At 39.1% G+C, this 19,303-nt stretch overlaps 1 protein-coding gene across 2 annotated transcripts in view; it reads right to left on the bottom strand.

The window, feature by feature from the left end:
- The window catches only part of ankrd10a (ankyrin repeat domain 10a), a 60,432-nt gene that overhangs the window by 26,243 nt on the left and 14,886 nt on the right, over positions 1-19,303 (bottom strand). For both annotated transcript variants that reach the window (XM_055636613.1, XM_055636615.1), the window contains exons 2-3: positions 19,104-19,256; positions 11,773-11,864 (exon numbers count right to left, since the gene is read on the bottom strand). In XM_055636613.1, the coding sequence (XP_055492588.1) occupies positions 11,773-11,864; positions 19,104-19,256 (245 nt within the window). The remainder of the gene's footprint in view (positions 1-11,772; positions 11,865-19,103; positions 19,257-19,303) is intronic.

Raw genomic sequence — 19,303 nt, 5'->3', positions numbered from 1 at the left:
GAAGCAGGCACTCGCTACCTTGGATTACCATTTAACTTGCAAAGGCAATGCTTAAAAGTTGTGTGAATAGATACGGTTCCAGTTAGTAATACAAATATTATGAACAGCAGTGGGAAGAGGTTAATGAAAAAGGGTGTAATGTTATAAGAGAATGTACACTTAAGTGGGAATAAGTTTTAGCTTGATTCAATAAAAGATTCATATCTCCAAAAATATAAAATATACCATTTTCAAAAGCAACCCAATGAAAGAAATTGAAACTATTCAATAAGGACTGTAGCATGAGGGGAAATACTTGAACGATACACCAAAGTACATATTTTAATAAAGTGTGTGCATTGCTCACAGCCATGTAGCATGAAAACATGGCATTTGGCCTGGGCCCACTTCAAGTTGCCTTGGTCAACAGCAGATGCTCCATCAGTTCTGGACCATCTGGATAACAGGTACACATGTCAGGCTGCCGTTCATCACCTGCAGCATGCAACACCATCATCCACTTCAAACCCATCACCAAGCTCCAAGATCTGGTCCTTCGTACCTCCCTTTATAACTGGATCCTTGACTTCCGCATTGGCAGACCTCAATCAGGCACATAGGCAACAACATCTGCTTCTCACTGACCATCAGCACACGAGCACCTCAAGACTGCCCACTTAGTCCCACGTCCACTTTCCTTACACTTATGACTGTGTGGTTAAGCACAGCTCCAATTCCATCAATGAATTAGCCAACGGCACCACTGTGGGTGAGTCTGTGTACAGGAGATAAGACACCTGGATGAGTGATGCCACAACAATAACCTCTCTCTTAACAAGACCAAGGAACTAATGAGAATTTCCGCCTATCCATTTTAGATGCTGTCCAACCTGCTGAATTACTTCAATCTTTGTGTTTTGGCCAAGGTCTAAACATTGATTTTTTACAGGGTAATCAGGAGACCAAGTGCCAAATTTCATTGTTGGGTCAGCACTGGAGAGAGTCAGCAGCTTCAAATTCCTGGCCTTTAGCATCCCAGATGATCCGTCCTGGGCCCAGCACATAGATGTGATCATGAAGGCGGCATGCCAGCTCCTCCGCTTTCTTAGAAATTTAGAGACCTTCAGCAGAAGTTTAGAGAGATTCAAGAGTCTCAGAATACTCTAACAAACAGCTATTCCAAATCAAAGGCTGCTCAGAGTGGTGGATTTAGCCCAGTCCATCATGAGCACAGTTCTTCACACCATCGAAAGCATCTACATGAGGTACTTCTTTAAGAAGAAAGTATCTATCATTAAGGATCCCCATGTCCTATTTTTATTGCTACATCGGGCAGTAGGTGCTGGAACCCAAGGTCGTACACCACCAGGTTCCGGTACAGCTATTTTCCTACAACTATCGGGTTCTTGAATCAATATGCACAACCCTTATATTGTTGTGACAATGGAATAGTACGGACCCCTCTTGCACTACCATGGACTTGTTTTTTCTTCCCAATTGTGTTTTAGTGTCATGTAGTCCTTTTTTTTTAAATTGTCTTGCAGAATTGTGTGAGATTTGTGTGTTTTTGTATATGTGCCTGTGATGCTGTTGCAAGCAAGATTCTCATATGTAGGATAATAACCCGACTTGATTCGATCATGTCCACCCACTCACACTAATCCCACGTTTCAGCACGTGGCCTTCCATACCAAGGCAATTCAGGTGTACATACTTCGATGTCAATCTTGCATCAGTGTCTGACTCTAATTTCCGGAATTCCTTATATTAATTCAACAAGCTTAAAAAAAAACAATTCCCCTCATTATTCATTTGGCACACCCAACATAAATCTATTGAGGAATACACACCAAAAACAAAAGTGTTGAACAGCACTTCGATATAGATAAGACATGTCAATTTTTAAATCATTAAGATTGATAGTTTAAACGATGCAGGTTCTGAAAATAATACAAGAATACAATCTCCGCTGCTGTTATGATGGGGAAAGTCCACCTTTATAAAATATATTCATTTAAATATCAAAATGTTGGCGGAAGAATGGCCACATTCAGGTACAGGATTTTCTCGACGACACCTTTTGCCTCCAACTCAATTTTGATGATCTTGAAATGGAATTAATGCTCTTTCTTGTCCTCCATCATGATCACCAGCTCTGTTGAATCCCATATTTTAATAAAACCTGGCATCCTCAAAGCACCCTTGTGCTACTCTGCTTTACAATACCTTCTGACATCATTTCTTCTTCATGCCTTATAGCTAAAAAGCTCATTTTTCTGGATTCTTAAAATATTCCTTGCATTGTTTTTCACCCATTGAAGCATACAGTCATTTATCTTGAGGTGGTGCACTTTGAAAAGTTGCAATCCTTCTGGTTGCAGCATGTAGCACAAAAACAATTCCAGAATTTAGATCCAGGCAATTTCCTACTCACGATGGTGTGGTGATGAATTTGGACGGGATCCTTGGAGGTGGTGGAGTCCCCAAGCACCGATAATACCTGCGCAGTGGCAGAGTTCTCGGTTTTGAATAGTTCTGTCAGAAAAGCCTGGTTGAGTAACTGCTGGAAATCTTGCAAACGGCAGGCACTGCAGCAATTGTACGTCAGTGGTGTGGGGAATAAATGTTTAGGATGGTTGATGGACTTCCAATCAAGCAGGCTGCTTTGACTCAGATCGTATTGAGACCGCATTGTCAGGGTTTCACTCGTCCAGGTAATTGGAGATTATTACATCCTGCTTCTGATTTGTGTCGTAGTGTTATGTGATGTCAGGAGAATTAATATAAAATATCCAGCCTCTGAATTAATGCAGCCATAGCATTTATCTGAAGGTTTCGGCCTGAAACGTTGCCTATTTACTTCACTCCATAGATGCTGCTGCACCCGCTGAGTTTCTCCAGCACTTTTGTCTACCTTCGGTTTTCCAGCATCTGCAGTTCCTTCTTAAACACATTTAACTGGGTAGACCAGTTGAGTTCTTATAAATGACCCATAGGATTTTGATGGACTCAGTGATGAAAATGTCATTGAACATTAAGGTTAGGGCAATATTCCTTTTTGTGGAAACGTTCAATGCCTGACACTTTTGTGGCATACGTGCTAGTGGTTACTTACTAGTCCCCATTTGAACAATGTTTCCATCTTGCTGCGTGCAGATATGAGCTACTTTAGTAGCTGAAGTCGCAAATGGCTTTGAATAATCATTGATGAAATAGAGAAAGTCCATTAGGCCCAGGACATTGTCCTGATTAAATCCTTCAGTTGATGTTCTAGGGCTGGGGCAATTGACCACCATCTTTCTGTCTAAAGTAATGAAATTCAGAGTTAAGCTTCAAACTATTCATTATTTTCCAATTCTGATGCAAGCCAAATTTCCAATATTGTGCCTTGCATACACAGTCCATTCATGGAATCACTGTGAGCATTTTTGAAAATCAGCTGACTTCAAAATATAAAAAGGCTTTTATAAAAAATTCTGGTACTAGTCTTTGAAATTAGTTCTGTTTCCTTCTAAACCAGGTTCATGATAATTTTAGAAGCTTAATGTGTACTCTTAACAGATTTCAGCCTTTTCTCTTATTTGTTGCAAAAATGTTCTTACATCGTTCTTCTACTGATGATTTTATCGTCCTCCAGCCATTCCATCTCCAACTCTCAGATATTTCAATGGCTAAATCAAGGATCACTGAATATTTCACAACTTTCAACTCAAGATGATTCTGCATGCTCCAAGCCTGACCTTGTTCTTCCTCCGCCCGGTGATCGAAGCAAGCTAATCATAATGCTTTATTCTAATTTGACCTCCAAAGGAATAAGGCTAAAACTCAATCACAAAGCTTCTTTCCGCATCTTCATCTCTTTACAATAAAGGTTGACCATGCATCGTCTTGTACTAAGGTCAATCAGGCTGCTCTTTGGAAATAGTATTTCAAGGTCTTTCCGTTGAAGTTCAAGATAAAATTGACAGATAAAATATGTTCAGAATCCAGCGTTCGACAATATGGAGGTCATCTGATTGATCTAACACATCTTATCACCAAATGCAAAAAATGCCATCCTTTTTCCCCTCCTTTCCTCCACCAGTTAATGTGCCACAACTGCTTTCCAGTGCAATCCTCTACACAACAGCCACAGGTGGTCCCAAATCACCTTTAAGTTTACTAACCCTTTTCAAGAAGGAGCATTGATAATAATATTTTCTGAAGTTCGAATGAATCCATGTAGTCTTGTTCCAATGAGGCAGTTTCCAAGTCATTGCCCCGTTTATTCATAGCTCAGTGGGTTGGGAGGCCTTTGTAGCTGCTTTCAAGCACAATTTGATATTTATTTAATATTGGCAAAGGCCAAGGCAGGAAAGTGGAAAACAGGGAAAAGGTCATCCATGAGCTCCAAAGATGGTACTTCCTGCCCCACAAAGATATTAAGAGAACGTCAATCATGGAGTAGACTTGGTAAGTCAAGAATCAGCAGCACAGCAATTTACCTGTCCAGAGGATTGCCCGAATCAGAAAAACCAAAGTGAAAGAGTAGGCGGGAATGAGCTCCCAACACAATCTTCTGTTTCAGTTATGCAAATAAGGCGGCAAGACAAATGGAGAAAATCCCAGCTCATTCTTCCCAGAGAACCTAAATTTGTGTGTAGTGAATGATAAGGCTTGGTATAATATTCGTTGCATTTGTCTCTCGCAAAAGTAATTTATCCCACTGTGTCAGGAAAGAAGTTACTGACACAACAATCTAGATACCTTGACATAGATAAAAATGGATTGCTTTTGAAAACAGAGTAGGAAATGTATAAATATTGGGAAAGTATTTTAAAGTCAATTTGCATTTTAAAACACCAATGTTCCAGATCCAAACTACAAAACATTTCATTAATGTTAAAGTGCAATATATGGAACCTGATTTTTAAAAGACGTTCACAAATCTGATGGATTCCAAATTAGTAAAATAAGATTTGGAAGATTGATGGGGGGGGGGGGGGGGGGGGGGGGGGGGGGGGGGATCTTGATGGCCGACATATTCTCTGTGACATGAACGGTTTTAGCAGGGTGATAAGAGATCAATTAGAAGAAATTGAAAAGAATTGGTGACGCTTGCATCTCTTTCGAAGTACGATGTTAAATTTAATGCTTAATTCAACACTGTTACTGCAGTTTTCTCCAAGTAAAGCATATATTCCATATATGAATAAACAGCAAGTTTCATATCGCTTTCAATAATCAAACTGGACCTGGTTACAATCATGCGTCAATTAATTTCCATAAGTAAACCACTTTTTTCTTGAAAAATTGTGTACATCTTACATTAAAATATAAAGTTCTCAACTTAACTATATTAGTTTACATATCTGAGGTAATTTTAAATTATGGTAAACAAAGCATGCACAACTAAAAGATCTATAACTCAGTACCTACATAGCATTAAAACCAATCACCACAACAAATACCTCAACGGTATGCCTTGTGTGCTGAGGGGAAGCGATACTGCGCACTCATTGCCACAACTGTAAGGTTTCCATGAAGCCCCTGTGGCAGTTTCAGCGTTTCTATTGGGAGTGATCCCCCTTTCTAGGATTACTTCAAAATCAAGTCAAATTCAAATTACGTAGCTGGAAAACATTTGACATTTTTCAATCTCTTAAAGACTCAATTGTCTGCACTGTTACAGTTACATGGGCAATGGTAAATAATACAGACTAAGGGGTACTGGTGAAAGTAATCTTAACAATGAAACAAAAACATGAATACATCTTAATTAATATGTTGTTTAACCCATTTCATTCTATTTTCAAGTCCTGTACTGTCTGTAAATATATGGAATACCTTATCCAGTCATGTGGAGTATTTTAATTTCTGTAGCAGCAAACACTAACATGGGTTTCATATAGAAATTGGGTTGTCGAATTACAATGCTGCTATAAAAGAAGAGAGAATTAAAGTGCAAAACATATGGATCATTCTCTATTCAAAGTATTTACCTGGAAAAGATGGACACATTTTACTTCTAGATAATTCTGAAATGAGTGAAAAGTCATTACAATATTATAATTTTAATCTGCATTACCGATTTCCTACTGAGGCTGTGATAATTTAAAGTTCTGTTTCAATTAAGCTATTGATTCACTTAAACTCAAATTTCACTGTACCTTAATTGGCACATGTGACAATAAACTGACCTTGAAACTCTACTGAACATCTCTCAACTATACGAGACTCCCATTTCAAAACTATTTTACAGATTAGAGTTTATGTAACTAAATGGTGAGCTTCATACATCTATTCCAACCACGGGCAAATATTTACAAACGTGGTACCCAAAGAAATATTCATCTTATTTCATTTATATTAATGCCTCCGCATTGTCAATTCTAGCTGCACTGCTTGAACGAGTTTGACGTACTGAAATATTAAGATCAGTATGTTTGCTAAGGTGACTTGTTTTCCTTTTAACTGTGCAACCCTGGAGAGCCTGATTTAGGATGCATTGTGGAGACAACCCTATCCTTATGACAGAAAGTGTACTGGCAACATGAAAAGCAATTGCATGGGTGCTAAGTTTCAACTGTTGCCTAATCTTTTCCTCCTTGCTCTTGTCCTTTGAATTGACTCTCAGCTATTCCCAATGATTGATGTTGATCCTATCCATGGGAAATCTTGATATATTTCTATCCTGAAGAAGCTATCTGTCCCTACTCTTTCTAAAAGATCAGGGCTAAGCTTCCAAGGGCCTCTCTGGATGAACATATCCCAATTCAGAGAGGGCTGATGATTGACTTCACTGGAATATTGTACACTGCTTCCAAACTACCCTCACTGGTATTTCCAATGGACCATGTTGCATTTGGCAATAACCTGATAATTAAATAACATTCTCGGTTCCTCCAGCACGGTATAAAAGAAAGTTGAACTATAAGCATGAGAAAACAGATCCCAGCAGCAGCACCAGGTCGAAAGCACTGCAGGTACCCCAACTGTAAAGAAACAGTGACGATCCAAACTGATCACGCATCATCCTGTTAAAAATGCAATACAGACGGAATACAGGAAACAGGTCGGAATTTCTGCAGCATTCCTGGTCCACCTACCTCTGTCAAATTTCAATCAGGAAGAAAGATTTTAGATCCTTGTTATATCTAGGGAACCAGGACAGGCAACCTTGACATCAGTGGTTGACGACAAGTGTACTGGAAAAATCAGTAAACTGCCAACAATAATTATAGTCTCCAAAATTCTTACCATCATTAATTATTCTTCTTCTGCGATACTTAACAATACTAATAGATGATGAAATTACGTGAGAAGCAAGGGCAACTGACAGGTATTGTGCTCAACTTTGTAGTACTGAGAGGTAAAAATGTTCTTACTTTTGGTATCCATGAGTGGAATATCTAATTAAGGAACATTTTAATTAAGATGTCTCAACTTCTGCAGAAGACACTTGCATTTTTATTAGTGAAAACATTTGTCATAGAATACCTGAACAGAATCAGTCTAGTTGCTGCACTTCAGCATTCAACTGAAACCTCTCACCAATAAAACCATACTCCCTGAATGTCAATGTGCAAGACAGCTGGCAACAAATTTCAATAAGCCATGACGAATTTACTGAGGAATAATTGTATTGCATTTCACTTGCATCAAACAATATGCGCTATTTTCATTAAAACAAAAAGATTTCCTGATACAAGTCTGCTCCGTTCGACATTGAATTGCTCTTTCAGTTGGACTTCAAGTCCTCATACATTCCTTCCTTACTCTCTATATGTTTTTACTTTAACATATAATTGTGCCGGTCCTTCTCCCTGTGAGGTTCCTGAAGGATACACCCTAGATTGATCCAATGCCATTTTTTTTTTCATTCCTTGATAACAATATACTTGCAATATTGGAGCACTTTTCATTGCATCAAATCAATTCCATAATTATAACAATTTCTCTGCTAATCTCATGGCTTTGCTTGTCTTGGCAATTTACAGCTGCATCACAAATTTCTCAACATCTGGTCAACAGTTAGAATCAACTCCAGCGCCACTGCTCACCTGTATTGCTTTGCATTTATAAGCATCAATAAGGATGTTTTGTGCAGCTGCACCTCTACACAGATTATCTGCCATAAAGTGTCTGCTATCTAAATTATGCCGTCTCACCTACTTCAATTAAGCCTTAATTGAATGAAGCGGTTGCACGGACAATTCTCATTGAACTCCATAACTTCCAGTGTATATTGTGTATTTCACCTAAATTCTGTTTACTTCACAATTTCCCAAGCTTCCTTTGAACTTCAACTGCTAGAAGTGATGCAGACAAATAATTTAAGGATTTATATGGAAACATTTTATCACTATAACTTCAAAGGCCAGGATACAGAGCAGCAGGTAATGTTAGGCATCTTATTTCTCAGGAACCACAGTTACAAAGAGGGGTTACATAGAAAAATAGAAAATAGGTGCAGGAGTAGGCCATTCGGCCCTTTGAGCCTGCACCGCCATTCAATATGATCATGGCTGATCATCCAACTCCGTATCCTGTACCTGCCTTCTCTCCATATCCCCTGATCCCTTTTGCCACAAGGGCCACATCTAACTCCCTCTTAAATATAGCCAATGAAATGGCCTCAACTACCTTCTGTGGCAGAGAGTTCCAGAGATTCACCACTCTGTGTGAAAAATGTTTTTCTCATCTCGGTCCTAAAGGATTTCCCCTTTATCCTTAAACTGTGACCCCTTGTTCTGGACTTCCCCAACATCGGGAACAATCTTCCTGCATCTAGCCTGTCCAACCCCTTAAGAATTTTGTAAATTTCTATAAGATCCCCCCTCAATCTTCTAAATTCTAGCGAGTACAAGCCGAGTCTATCCAGTCTTTCTTCATACGAAAGTCCTGACATCCCAGGAATCAGTCTGGTAAACCTTCTCTGTACTCCCTCTATGGCGAGAATGTTTTTCCTCAGATTTGGAGACCAAAACTGTACACAATACTCCAGGTGTGGTCTCACCAATACCCTGTACAACTGCAGTAGAACCTCCCTGCTCCTATACTCAAATCCTTTTGCTATGAATGCTAACATACCATTCGCTTTCACACTGCCTGCTACACCTGCATGCCTACTTTCAATGACCGGTGTACCATGACACCCAGGTCTCGTTGCATCTCCCGTTTTCCTAATCGGCCACCATTTAGATAATGGGTTATTCCAAAAAACATGGCTGCATGTCATTTTTTGATTCTTCCACTTTATTCTCCCAGTTTTTTCACAGGTGTCTTCCACAGAATTTGGGACATTAATCTATTCAATATTCTTATGACAGGCTCTGCTGCAAATAGCTGGGTGTATGAGCAGCCAGCCCAAAAAAAAAAAGCAAAATACCTGCAAATTACCTTTGCTTTCAATGTTTTTATGAAATAGTTTATTGGAAAATAATCACTGTCAATGCTGGTTTTGATATGAAGCTTGTGTTGACTAAACGGGTGGTAATATTAATGGATGACTAGGTGAAACAAGACAATTTTAAACACACCCAAAGATTGAAAATACGCGATAGATTTGATGTCAGGCTTCAGAGTGCACAAAATCATTGAAAAAAATGGAGTGGGAGCGAGTGGTAACAGCAAAAAGCCAAGGAAATTTTGGATTCCAGTCCAGAAAATCTTCAACCGAGTAGGAAGAAGATAAAATAAACAGCACTTGGTCAGGAAATATACTGTTAAAGTTATGGAAATTGTTCAAGATTTAAATGTAAAAATTGTGCAATTATCAGTTAGTAACCTTGTTAAATGCGGTTTAATATGCCATTGTATTTGTGCCGCTTTTAATTAAAGACACTAAATAATTAAACAAAGAAAGACACAACTTCAGGATGGTGCTTAGGGAGTTAAATCTTTAACTCAATAGATGTGCTAGTGATTAATTCCACCGCGCAGGTCTTACTTAAGTAATTGTGGAACTCACTTGGGAACTCAGCGTAAATCCAAACGATCTGTTGACTAAAGTCATTAGGCACTACTTATGCGGGCATCGCTTCCAGTTGAACGGGACCATGGCTTTGAAGGAACTGATATTAACTTTAACGAAAATCCAGTTGGAAAGTTCCAGAAGAACGTGTCTGAGATCAAGCTTGACATTCGTGCACACGAGACCCAAAGATATTGTTTCTGTCTGTTTTAAAACTCAAATTGAGGGTTACGATGCCTCTTAAGGATGCATCAATAGCAAGACAATTCAGATATATGAGGTTAAATGTTCAATGAAATATGTCATATATAAAAATATTTCCTTTCAAATACAAATTAAGGCTCCTGACCTTCATCAATAGGGAACAATTACTAGGGGTGCAGGCAAATTTTTAAATTAATGATCAGGGTCCACTGACCTCAAGGCCAAACTCCTGATCCATGTTCCCAGTGTGTAAGTAGAAGAATATGAATTGCTAACTCTAAGTGACAGCATTCTGCTCATTGATACCCTTTGTTACATTGGGTGGGAGTGGAATACAGATTAAGTGGAAAGAGGGTATCCTAGAGAAATTAAAGAAAAAGTTAGATAAATGGCTAAATTAATGGTCCGGTCTAGACCTTAACGTATGGGATAAAACCTGCATTAGGGAGTTACCGTTGCAAGTTTTAAATAGTTTGTACATTATCACATTCAAAGGGCAGATCTAAAAGTTGGCAAGCTTGGTCAAAGTGAGCATGCCCTACAAAGCAAGCTAGGGCACAGAATGTTTAATGTAAGCTACAATTCATGAAAATGGAGAGGTTGCATTTCTTGCAAAAGGAGTAAAATCCCATTAAAGAAATCATTCAATAAGGGCCAGTAGCTAATACACTGCCTAATAAATAGAAACTAAACTACTTTGCAGAAAGGTATCAACATTTAGTTGAAAAAAACAAATTTCAACACACTGGGAGCAATTTTTTTTAAAGGGAATCATTCCTGTAATTTTTGTGATCGATTTTATCATTTTATGTTAAGTGTGTCAGTCAGTCAGGACAGTGACTACTGAATGTCACATAAATTCCTATATGGCCTTAGTTACACATCTAGAATTTTGATTTGTTGGAAAATTATGGACATGCAAAATGAATTTTAGAGAGTTTGAATCATTAATGGAAACTTAGATAAATTTTTTTAAGCCTCCATAAATTTAATAGACAATAGACAATAGGTGGAGTAGGCCATTCGAGCCTGCACCGTTTAATGAATTACCAGCAAAACAAGTTTCTCTCATTTGGCGTCACTTAGTTTAAAAGAGCTTTATGCTACAATTAAAGAACTCATTTCCTAAATGTAAGGACTTACCCACTACAAGTGTGCCTGAAGAAATTGCAGGCACATTCCCCACCCACAAAATGCCGTCAGGACATTTTTGGGAGCCAGTCTACAAGTACCTGGCTCGTGCCTTGTGTGCACAGCTCTAGTCCAGGGTGTGGATTGGATCAACTACGCCCCTTATATCTTAATTAATCCACAAAAATTTACTTTGGAGGAGTGGTGGGGTGATTAAAGACTTATTAATTGGTCTTTTCCAGACTCTAACCGGTGAAGTACAATAAAAAATGTTGAATGGCGGTGCTGGCTCGAAGGGCCGAATGGCCTAATCCCGCACCTATTGTCTATTGTTATTGAAAAGATGGACCTCGATATTCAAAAATGCTAAGGGTAAGTATTTGAGAGAATTATTTAAGTTCAAATCTTTTGGGTCAAATTTAAAGCATATAGCTCCTTTAAGGGTGCCATACCCATCACCCACAACTTACTATTATATAAGAGGTGCCAAAATGTTTACTTACTCTGTTGTAGCCCCATGCGTGACAAGGACATTAAGGCAATCCAAACTTCCCGATCGCGCTGCTTTGTGGACAGGGGTTTCACCCACAACATCCTGCAATGATGAAAAGCAAAGTATATAATTGTATGGATCAGAATACCACTTCCTAGAGTCAGTGAATCTGTGCATGGTCTAATGTAATACCTCCGCCTGTACTGTTCCTTGAACCAGTCAGTATATACCAGGCCACAACGTTATGATAATTTTTGCTGTTGCTGCTGGTCCAGTCACTCATTACTTCTTCTATTTTGCCAGAGCTGTTCTGAGTCTATCCCATTTAGCATGACAGTAGTGTCACAGGTGAGGAGGCCCTCAACGTGAAGGGTCTTGTCTCCACAAAATCCTCCACTACAGACAGATGCATTTGACAGATAGATTGCACTGTCAAATTTACAACAATCCCCAGATGCTTGCAGGGAGGATCTTGCAACGTTGGCTGAGTTGGGAGTGACTTGGTTGTATCCAAAATCATTGCATCAGTTAACACCAGGTGGTCCCTCCTGTATATTTGGTTTCAATATAGCAGTAATGGACTCTCTCCCTCGGATGGTCACGTCGCACAGACACACCTGCACTTTAGTCTGTTTGAACTGTTTTGACTATTTTACTGTTGTAATGTTCTCTTTACAAACCATGTTCTCGGGATATCTAAATCTAAATGTTATTAGTTATTTAAGTTATGACATCGGATGGAAGCTGCGTACCAAATCTCGTTGCGCGTATGTGCAATGACAATAAAAGATATTATTATTATTAATTGCATAACTGGATACCTTGCCATGCCTGTTCTGAGAGCATTTAAGAGTGAATCCAATTCCCCAAAGCTGATGATCTGTCCTGGACCCAGCATGTGATGGCCACCAACCACCAGCATTTCTACTTCCTCAGACGTTTGAGATTTAGCAATCAAACCTCTATAGGTGCCGAATGAGAATATATTAACTGGTTCAGTAATTCAAATATTCAAGAAGAGAGGATGCTGCAAAGTGGTGGGCTTTGCCAGGTTCATCACGTACTGACCTTACGATCATCCAAGAGATCAAGGAAGCAGCTAATATCAAAGTCCCACACCTTCCAGGCCATGCTATCATCTTGCTGCCACTATCGGCTAGGTGGAACCATAACCGCTAGGTTCAAGAACTGTTTCTTCCCAACAACCATCAGACTTTTAAACCACCATGCACAAGCCTACCCTCACTGAACATCAGTGATTTTGAGCTACTAAGATTAGACTATGTATTTTGATGTGCTATCATGATCTGATCTACTTGGAATAATTGATAGTATATTGTATATATATTTGATGAGTTGCATTTAATATTCCTGTAGCTGCAGAAAGCAGGAATGTCATTGTTTTGTTCCTGGTACATAATGATAACTAAACCCTCTCCTGTAAAAAAAACATCTCTACAGGTCTCCTTTCATTCCTCCCCTCTCACCATAAACCTGAGCACTGTAGTGCCAGACATTCCCGACCTGGAAGAAAGATTCTGGCCAAATGCAGTATCTATGCTCCTCATAATTTTATGAACCTCTATAACTTTCAACCCTCAGCCCCCTACGTTTTTGAGAGATTAAACGTAGCTTATCCAATCACCACTTAATTAATATAGCCTTCCTTTCCATGCAACAACGGATTTCTTTGCGTTGAAATCTCTCTTTTTTCAAAATCTCCATGAAGTCACCTCTTGGAATGACTCTATTCCACATGGCCTTAATTGCAACTCTGCATTATGGAGACTGGTCAGCATTCTGCCAAGCGTAAATTCAACCCAAACTTTAATTCAGCTGCCAAAATAAGATCTCGGAGAGAAAATTTTCCATGAATTTAGAAAGGAAGCCAGTCCGGTTTCGATTTCAAAGTTTATGAAAGTCTGGAAAACATATTTTCCCCATTAGTCACCAGTAGCGTTGCTGTTTATTCTTCTCTCCTGGAAACTAAATTGACAGATTAGCGATCTGACCTGCCACTCTATATATAGAACAAGACCTAAGCAATACCATATGTGAGGAAACATCTCAGCCACAAAATTAAAGCATCGGTTCCCTTTTTGTTCATACTTCCAAAGATATTCAACAAGGCAAAAGACAATGTCAAATGGCATATTGGTGGCTCACAATGATTCTGTAAATTGCTGGGATTGCCGACTGCACACACATGCACAAATCCCTAGGCCCTACAAATAAGAATACGATATTCTACACTCTAATGCAGCAGTGAGAGGGCTGGACCATATCAAATATAGTAAAGGCCAAGTAAAATATAACCTCAAAGTTTAAACAATGTAAATGGAAATTCTGTCATTGGTGCAGAATAAATTCAATCACATCTCAGTTGTGGCACAGGAGTTAGAAAGTGCGGGTGTTTGGAATCTTGCTTCCAAAACAGAGCTGCAATTCTCGGCAACATTGAGGGATCCTTGAGCAAATACTGAATATACTTACAAGGATGATATCTAGGGTATCTATGAGGATGTGCTTGGTGAACTCACTGTGGTGGATGTTTAATTTGTGTTCATTGTATGTTTTGTTTTAATGGTTCTGTGTATGACGGCAGGCATCATAATTTCGGCGACATTAAAGGAATCTAATTCTAATTCTAGGGTTGAAAATTAAAATGGATTACTCATTTGAAAATTGTATTTACTAGATTTTAGAAGTTTGATTGAGATTTAAGATATTGTGGGAAAATGTAGAGAATCTGAAAACAAATAAAGCTAAGTTTTTGCAAGAGTGTAAAGAGAAAACACTTGTTCAGAGATGAGAGAAGAAACACAGAACTCATTTTGGAAACAGCAATTGATGCCGGGCCAAATAACCTGCGATAGATAAATTTGGTAAACTAAACATACTTGGGGATATATGGAAAAGGCAAATACTATCCAAGTGATGGATCAGCCTATACCTCATCAAATGGCAGAACAGACCATTGAGGGGTTAGTTACACCCCTATCATGTTATTATAAACTGTGTGCAATGTTAGGGATGAGTCTTTCAACTGACATTCAGTCAGAAGTTCAACATTTTATGACAACCAAGCAAAATAAAAGATCATCCTTAAAATCTTGACATTTGCCCAACATCGTCAAAACAGATTAGCTGGTCATTTATCTCACTGCTGAGAGATGTTGCTGTGCACGCACTGGCTTCAGTGTTTAGCCACAGAACAGTGACACACTGATTGTAAATAGTTCAGGATATCTGTGGAGATGGTGCGTATAAATTCACCTTCTTTAATAAAAAATCCCTCATTAATATGTTATCTTTTGTAGGGTCCTCATTGGACAATATATTGGAAACCGTCCAAACATATGACTCAATCCCAATCCTCTGCAGCAAGCATTCAAAACCATTACTAAATAAAGCATTGAATCGTGTACTGTGCAGGAGGTTGGGATGCACTCCACAAATTATTCTGCTGGGAATCTACAAGAAACGTCTGTCCTACTTACAGTAAATGGTTCAGAATAAAACCCATAAATTCAATTAAATGCATTATAAAGGTCATGCATTTTTAAGCTAATAGCTCTGTGGCTGTATGTAAAGTTGACTGCCATTTAAAATTATTTTGCAGTGAATAAAGATCATGACATTTGAAGACAAACACAGTGATGCATACTGAGTCATATACCCAGAGAGCCTTAAGAACGTGACAAGAGCAATCACAGAAATTTCACGGACAGGGAGATCTGGACTTGAAACTCATTAAAGCATAAAACTGCAGTTTACACTCGACTGCAAAGAGTTCCCATTTTTAAACATGTTGAAAAGGTTGCTGCTTAGGGTCACATTCCCATTGCTTATTGCAAGTCTTGCAGTACCGTTTTGGTTGACTTCATTGATAGATACCAAGTGCAGAGCACCCTCTCTAAAACAACCAACAGTTGAACTGATTTACAGCAACAATGCCACATGTTGTTAAGGTTGTTGCAACAGATGAGTTGGCTAAACAAATTTGCAATTATGGTGAATGAAAACCCAAATTAATCTACAAATATATGCTTCTGGACGGAATATCAATCGAGAAGTCAAAGTGGCAGCCAGCAAAATTATAACAATGACTTTTGACGACTTGGATCTTTCATGCGGACTGGATAACCTAAATTGGGCAAGATAGTCTCAAGTACATGTTCAGAGAAAGCATTTGAGCCAATTTCCTAGAACAATACTGTGAGTCATACCCAGCTTGCTTTAGATCCAGACATATGCAACAGAAAATGGATTAATTAGTGATCTTGTGCAGGATTCTCCAGGGAATGATAACACTATGAATTTCACATTGAGTTTAAGAAAAACAGATGTCTGAACTAGTCTTAAATGTAAATAAAGAGAATTAGAGGAATACAAGGTCAAATTAGGTGTAAAAATAGGAAACCAGATCAGGAGGTATGTCAGTGGGTAATCAGTGGCAAACATTTAGCAAACAGAATGCTTTATCACGTTCAATGAATAAACATTTTACTGAGAAATAAATATTTCATGAAAAATGAATCCTAGCATGGCCTACTGAAAGATTGAGAGAAAAGGCTTAGAACATCTCAATAAACAGTGAATTGGGGAATGAAAAAGTATAGCAGAAATGTAAACCAAATATTTTGAATCCATCTTCAGAGTGAAAGCTGCATAAATAATATCTAACTTCCAGAATTCAAATAAAAGTCGCTGTGGAGAGTGTGGATGCATTGGCTATGATACCCCCAAATTCTAAAAGGTTTCCAGCAGGGTAAAAGCTGCTAATCAAGAGAGGAAAGGAACTGAATAGCCACACAAACTAAAAGTCATTCATTAGGAAAATGTTGGAATCCCCTATTAAATCGAAAAGTATCATTTGACCAGGCAGCCAATATGATTTCCTGATGGGGAAATTAGTTAACGTTCTTAGGGGAAGTAATCAGCAGAATAGGTGAAGTAGCTGTACAAGACCTTAGTACCCCAACAATTGTAGTCCTGAGTAGTAGTTCTGCTCACTCTATTATAGGATTGATGTCATTAAACAGGAAAGAATACAAAAAATAATGTTTAAGTACTTTACTGCCATTTAAGGGTTTGAGTTATAATGAGCAGCTGGACAGGCTAGGATATTTTTCTCTCAAGATCGGACTGAGAGGTAAACAGAGATATATAAAATCATGAGGGCAATAGGTAGGGTGATTAGACATTGCCTTTTCCTCAAGGTCGGGAATTTTAAAATTGGAGGGCATAAGTTTAAGATGAGAGAGGACAGATTTAAAAGGGACTCGAGGGACAACTTTTGCACACAGAGTGGAGCCTACATGGAACTGACTGCTCGAGGAAGTGAAAGCGACGGATATAATTATGACCTTTAAAAGCACTTGGAGAGGTATATAGACAGGAAATGTTTGGCCATGCGCATCAGCATACACGAGTTGAGCCAAAAGGACAGATTCCGTGATGTATAGCTCTATTACCAAATAGCAGTGTGCTACCTTTCCTAAGGGCATTAGGTGGTATATAAAAGGTTACAGAACAAGGATTGAGGTTAACATTAGGATGGATATAGGATTGGGATATACAGAGAAGGGATAATTTTCCAATTGCACACTGTAACTGTAAGCTATATTTAAGAGGAAGTTAGACGTGGCCCTTGTGGCTAAAGGGATCAGGGGGTATGGAGAGAAGGCGGGTACGGGATACTGAGGTGGATGATCAGCCATGATCATATTGAATGGCAGCGCAGGCTCGAAGGGCCGAATGGCCTACTCCTGCACCTATTTTCTATGTTTCCATGTAACAGTCAGTGCCTCAGAAATCATTGCTGGGTTCAGGTACTTTGCAAGTCATTTTAACAACTTAAAGACAGAGTATAGTTAATCCAAGTTTGCCGATGATTCGAAGATAGGCAGGGAAGTCGAGAAAATTCTTTAATAATTTGCAGCATAAGAGCATCGCCGACATGACCAGCATTTAATTGTCCATTCCTAAATGCTCCTGGGGTGGTTGTGACCCCTCTTCTGGTACAGTCGCTATCCTTCTGGTGACTGTATGTTCAGTATCATTGGCTGGGAAGATCCAGGATTTAAATCCAACGACCATGAAGGAATAGCAAAACATTTTCAAGTTAGGATCTTGTTCGACTTGGAAGGGAACTTGCTGGTGGTGGTATTGCCATACATTTGCTAAAGGGATAGAAACATATTCAATGAGCAGGCAAATAGGTGGGGAATAATGTGGAGAATTAAGATATCCATTCTGGATGGAAGTATAGAAATCCAGTTCATAGCATAGACCTGTTGGTGCATAGGAGATGTTCTGTGAGAAAGTAAATTGAACATAAGCATGCAGGTACAGCAGGCAGTGAAGAAAACAAATGGCATGTTGGCCTTCAGAGGATTTGAGTATAGGAGCAAGGAGGTCCTACTGCAGTTGCGCAGGGCCCTGGTGAGACCACACCTGGAGTATTATGTGCAGCTTTGGTCTCCTAATTTGAGGAAGGACATTCTTGCTATTGAGGGAGTGCAACGTAGGTTCACCAGATTAATTCCCGGGATAGTGGGACTGACTGATGATGAAAGAATGGATCGACTGGGTTTACATTCACTGGAACTGAGACGGATGAGAGGGGATCTTATAGAAACATATAAAATTCTTAAGGGATTGGACAGGCTAAATGCAGGAAATTTGTTCCCGATGTTGGGGAAGTCCAAATTGATCATCTAAATCGGTGCTGGCTCGATTTAGGAAAAGCTTTTTCACCCACAGAGTTATGAATCTGTGGAATTCTCTGTCACAGAAGACAGAGGAGGCCAATTCACTAGATGTTTTCAAGAGAGTTAGATTTAGCTCCTAGGGCTAAAGGAATCAAGGGATATGGGGAAAAAGCAGGAACGGGGAACTGATTTTAGATAATCATATTGAATGGCGGTGCTGGCTCGAAGGGTCGAATACTCCTGCACTCGTTTTCTGTTTCTATGAGAAAAGGTCAAGCAACATGGGGCGATACTCATCTGCATTTATAACAATGTGACACAAGATGGAGATTCTGAGGGGGCTGTGAAGACGTTTCCTCGGTCGAGGAGCGTAGAACTAAGAGTTCTTTTTTCGTAGGGCCATGAATCTTTGGAATTCTCTATTCCAAAAGGTTGTGGATGTTGAGTCTTTAAGTACATTTAAATCTTAGGATAAATGGTTCTTATGACTTCAGGGGAATTAAGGGTGATTGGGATTAGACAGGAAAGTATTAAGGTAAAAGCTTGGATCAGCCATGATCTGATCAAATAGCAGATCAGACTCTAGGAGCTATTTCTGACTACCTTCGACAACCCGTGGACTTACCTGCATATTATAATCTGCTCCTGCTTGGATCAGCCACAACAAGCCTTGAGGATGCCCTCCAAAAGCTGCAATGTGGGCTGGAGTTTGAGCAAATCGTGTTGTTGTGATGTTGACTCCAACTCCTGCCTGCACCAACTGCATTACACACTCCAGCTACAAAAAGAAAAGAATAATGTAAATGATCATTTTATTAAGTGAGA

This window comes from Leucoraja erinacea, chromosome 6, assembly GCF_028641065.1.
Source record: "Leucoraja erinacea ecotype New England chromosome 6, Leri_hhj_1, whole genome shotgun sequence".
Lineage (NCBI taxonomy): Eukaryota > Metazoa > Chordata > Chondrichthyes > Rajiformes > Rajidae > Leucoraja > Leucoraja erinaceus.
This window is presented reverse-complemented; position numbering and strand designations above follow the sequence as displayed.